Source organism: Etheostoma spectabile, chromosome 19, assembly GCF_008692095.1.
Source record: "Etheostoma spectabile isolate EspeVRDwgs_2016 chromosome 19, UIUC_Espe_1.0, whole genome shotgun sequence".
NCBI classification, from domain to species: domain Eukaryota; kingdom Metazoa; phylum Chordata; class Actinopteri; order Perciformes; family Percidae; genus Etheostoma; species Etheostoma spectabile.
In genome coordinates, this window is record NC_045751.1 from 2,879,354 (window position 1) to 2,882,868 (window position 3,515).

General features: G+C 38.6%; 1 protein-coding gene across 1 annotated transcript in view; it reads left to right on the forward strand.

Moving 5' to 3' along the window:
* Positions 1-3,515, forward strand: part of LOC116707102 (adhesion G protein-coupled receptor L3) — a gene marked incomplete in the record, with an annotated part of 258,534 nt that overhangs the window by 188,847 nt on the left and 66,172 nt on the right. Inside the window, 1 exon segment of the mRNA XM_032544265.1 lies at positions 3,229-3,332. Within this exon segment, the coding sequence (XP_032400156.1) occupies positions 3,229-3,332 (104 nt within the window).

The window sequence follows — 3,515 nt, forward strand, 5'->3', positions numbered from 1 at the left end:
AGGAAATTACACCTAATGTTTGAGTTAGAAAAGCCAAAATTAGAAATTATTTAGACTAAAATTAAAGGAAGGTATGTTGATGGATAATCACAGATTGGAATATGTCAATTTTTCCTCAATACTATTTCAAAACCACTTCAATTTTTTTCAAATGCTATAAAATTGAAAAAGACACCCACAAATTAATGAAAGTAGAGATTTGTACTTGACATTGTATGATATCAATCATGTTATTTTGTGTAGTTAAAAAGAACATTGATATAGGAAAGCGGGTCAATTTGACCCCAAGACAACATGAGGGTTAAGTCACTCTCCAGATGGTACCAATAGCAAGGGTTGGAATGTAGATCCACTGGTAAATTGAAAGTTTTCGCCAATCAGTCCTTTATTCACCACAACAGTGCAGCACTGCTGATGTTCCCCTCCCAACTAGACTCGTTCATTGTCGTAGAAGTTTTTAGTCGTTTAGCGTTGTCACGGATTTACCTACAAATTACTTTGGCCAAAACTATGAAAATATTAACGATCAATCACAATCACATACCTTTTTCATTTGTGCATTACTGTTTTCTGTTTGTTTCATTTGTTGGTAGGTCAAAAACTTTGCCGTATGTGGAGCGTCAATATAGTATTACACAGCCTTCTATAATAGTCACATTCAGTTAACATGCCTAATCATCTAAAATCTTTAGTTTAAGAAAGATGATGTCAATACTCTTGTAAGTAGACAGTTACTGTCAGGCTCATTGCCTTGACGTTGGTCGCTGGTGTGGGTTCTAGTTTTTGTTTACTCTCACCCTGCAACTCTCATCATCTTGCTTCCTGTCCGCCCTCCTCACTTTTTATTCTTGACTCACTAATGCAAGGCTAAATATAGCTTAGCATTGCACCCATATTTATTTCTTGTCTCTCAAGATACAACTGGTGTAATTAATTAGTGGCTAAACACGTTTGTGTTCGGCACTTTGGAAGTGCTGTTGAGCTTGGTTTATCAGGCATCAGCCCATTTGTAACTCTATATGTGGGTCTAGCTCGGTCTTTCTGTCAATCCTAAGGAAGTTAAGGCAAGTGTGCATTAAGATAAAATCGATGTCGGCTGCTTCAGATTTACCTCAGAAAGTGAAAATATCAGAGTTCTGATCAAGCAGAAGTTCATATTTAATTGAGACCTAGCCACTGTTTTTTTTAAAGGTGCACTGCCACATGTATTTCATTACTTTGTGGTAATGTCTGAAGTTCTACCATGGACTATGCAACATTTCTTTTATGGAAAAAATGTCTTGGTTACCTTGTTTCAAGCCGTTCTAGTGTGGTATAGAAAGTCTGCAGGAAGACTCGACAGAGGAGGTAGCAGTTCATTTTCACATCCACCACATAACACAAACACATTTGAACTTAAAATATTTCAAAAAATGCAAGTAAAAATGGTTTTGTGTGGCAGGGCACCTTGAAGTAAAGGCTTTGATTTTATAAGGTAGAAGATATCCCTGAATTCTTAAATTAGGAGATGAATCGTGAGGAAAAAAATTTAACTAAACTGAAAGGTAACTTGGAAACCTTGATATTGTGGATTTCTGCTGTGAGACAATATACAGCAACTCAGTGGTGGTAAAACATTATTAAAACTACAAGATGGAATGCAAATCAGATGTGTTGCAATTGCAGAATGTGCCTTTTTGTTTAGGAATTTTCTGAAACTTCCCGATCATAATTATTTTTAATAGAGAAAGTCATTCTAGACTTGTTAGTGACACTTTCTCCTCAAATCTGGCTGAAAGCCTAAAAAATCTGATCAATCAGCACACAGACTCAGACAGACACACACACACATACATACATACAGGCTTCGTTAATGGGCAACACAGGCACCCGTCGAGACCTCACTAACAGCCGTCATATGGCAAGATAAGAGGAACACATACCCCCACCTCCTCTCGGCACATTCTTCAAAGCCGCTGCTCTTCAGACGACACTGCCAAGCAGAACACGACTGTGTGAGCTTCCTCTGCCACTCTTTGAAAGTTCCTCGAGCTCCACTTCCATCTACCTCACTTCGCTTGCTGTCATTCTGTCTCCCCCTACACCCCTCCGACTCCCTCGCTTACCCCTTCCCTATTTCATGCTCCTTGTCCTGCCTCACAAAATAGGAGGAAATGCAGAGTCCCTTATCTCATAAACCCATCAAACATAAGGCTGTCCGAGGTGGACTGGGGAAGGAAATTATATGTCAATCAAAATTTATATCTCCTAATGCTGGTCGTCTCACCCTCCAACACACCCTCTCTCAAAGTACAACAAGGGCAATTTAATGTCAGCGTGTAGCCTTGCTGATGTCTACTCTGAAAATATAGATGCAAGTTATTTGAAGAAATATGGAACAAGTCAAAGACACTCTTTGTTTTTTAATACTGTACATTGCAATCATTGTATTGTTGGACAGATGTCCACAAAAACTGTTCTATCTCTTGACTAAGTGTTTTTAAAGTATTGATAATAATAAATAAGGTTGAAGGTAGGTATAGCATGGTCAAAGAGTCTTAAAGAGAACTTATGGTGGTCTACTCAATCTGGAGATGTATTTATAAATAAAGCCCAGATGGAACATTGTAAAACTGAATCACGTATCTGTCAGCAGAGACAGCTTCCTCAAACCAGCTTAATTGACCTTTCGTGATGAATTCAGCTATGGCAGATTTAATTGGCACCTATTTTGGCGTATTTTTCTCATGCAGGAGTTGAACTGTCACATGCAGACACTGTCTGACTTTTAATGATTAAATACAGACAGCGTCTGCCCTCAAGTGAAGCAACTTCATTTCAGTCCATATAAAGATAAAACCATCCAATTACATTTTGCTACGCCCATTAATTTAATTACTTAAGAATTGTGTTTCTTTGGGACGTCGCCGTTTATTTAACTTTAAAAAAAATAAGGAAAGTGCTTGACATACAGAGGAATTTGGCATTAGTTGACAGGACTGAAAGCATTGTGTGATCCATCACTCTGAAATGGGGGCAAAAAAGAGTAAGAGGATAAAGGAGAAATTGTGGGTAAGCTTGATTGTCTCCCAAGAGGTCTTTTAGAAACACACACACGCATAGACAGACATGTTAGAAAACACATGCCACTGTAACTGTTCTGTCTGTACTGACATAGTTGTGTGTCTCTGGATGTAATACATTTGTTATCATTGTTCTTACTAAGGCACTGTCTTCTTCTCTCTCTAGGTGTGGCGTCATACCTGTGCGTGGCTCCAGAGGGATACTGGGACCCCCAGGGACCTGATTTTAGCAACTGCACCTCCCCTTGGGTCAGCCTTATCAGCCAGAAGGTACTGCACAACTATAATAGGCAGAACATACTTAAAGTAACATCACAGTTGGTTTAAAAAGTACTTTTTTTATTACTTTTCTGATCAGCAATCATCAAATATTTGTCCTTCAAATACAATCATAGAAAAATACGGAGCCCCAAGGTGACATGGGGGGTGGGGGGGAGACAAAGAAAAAAAAAT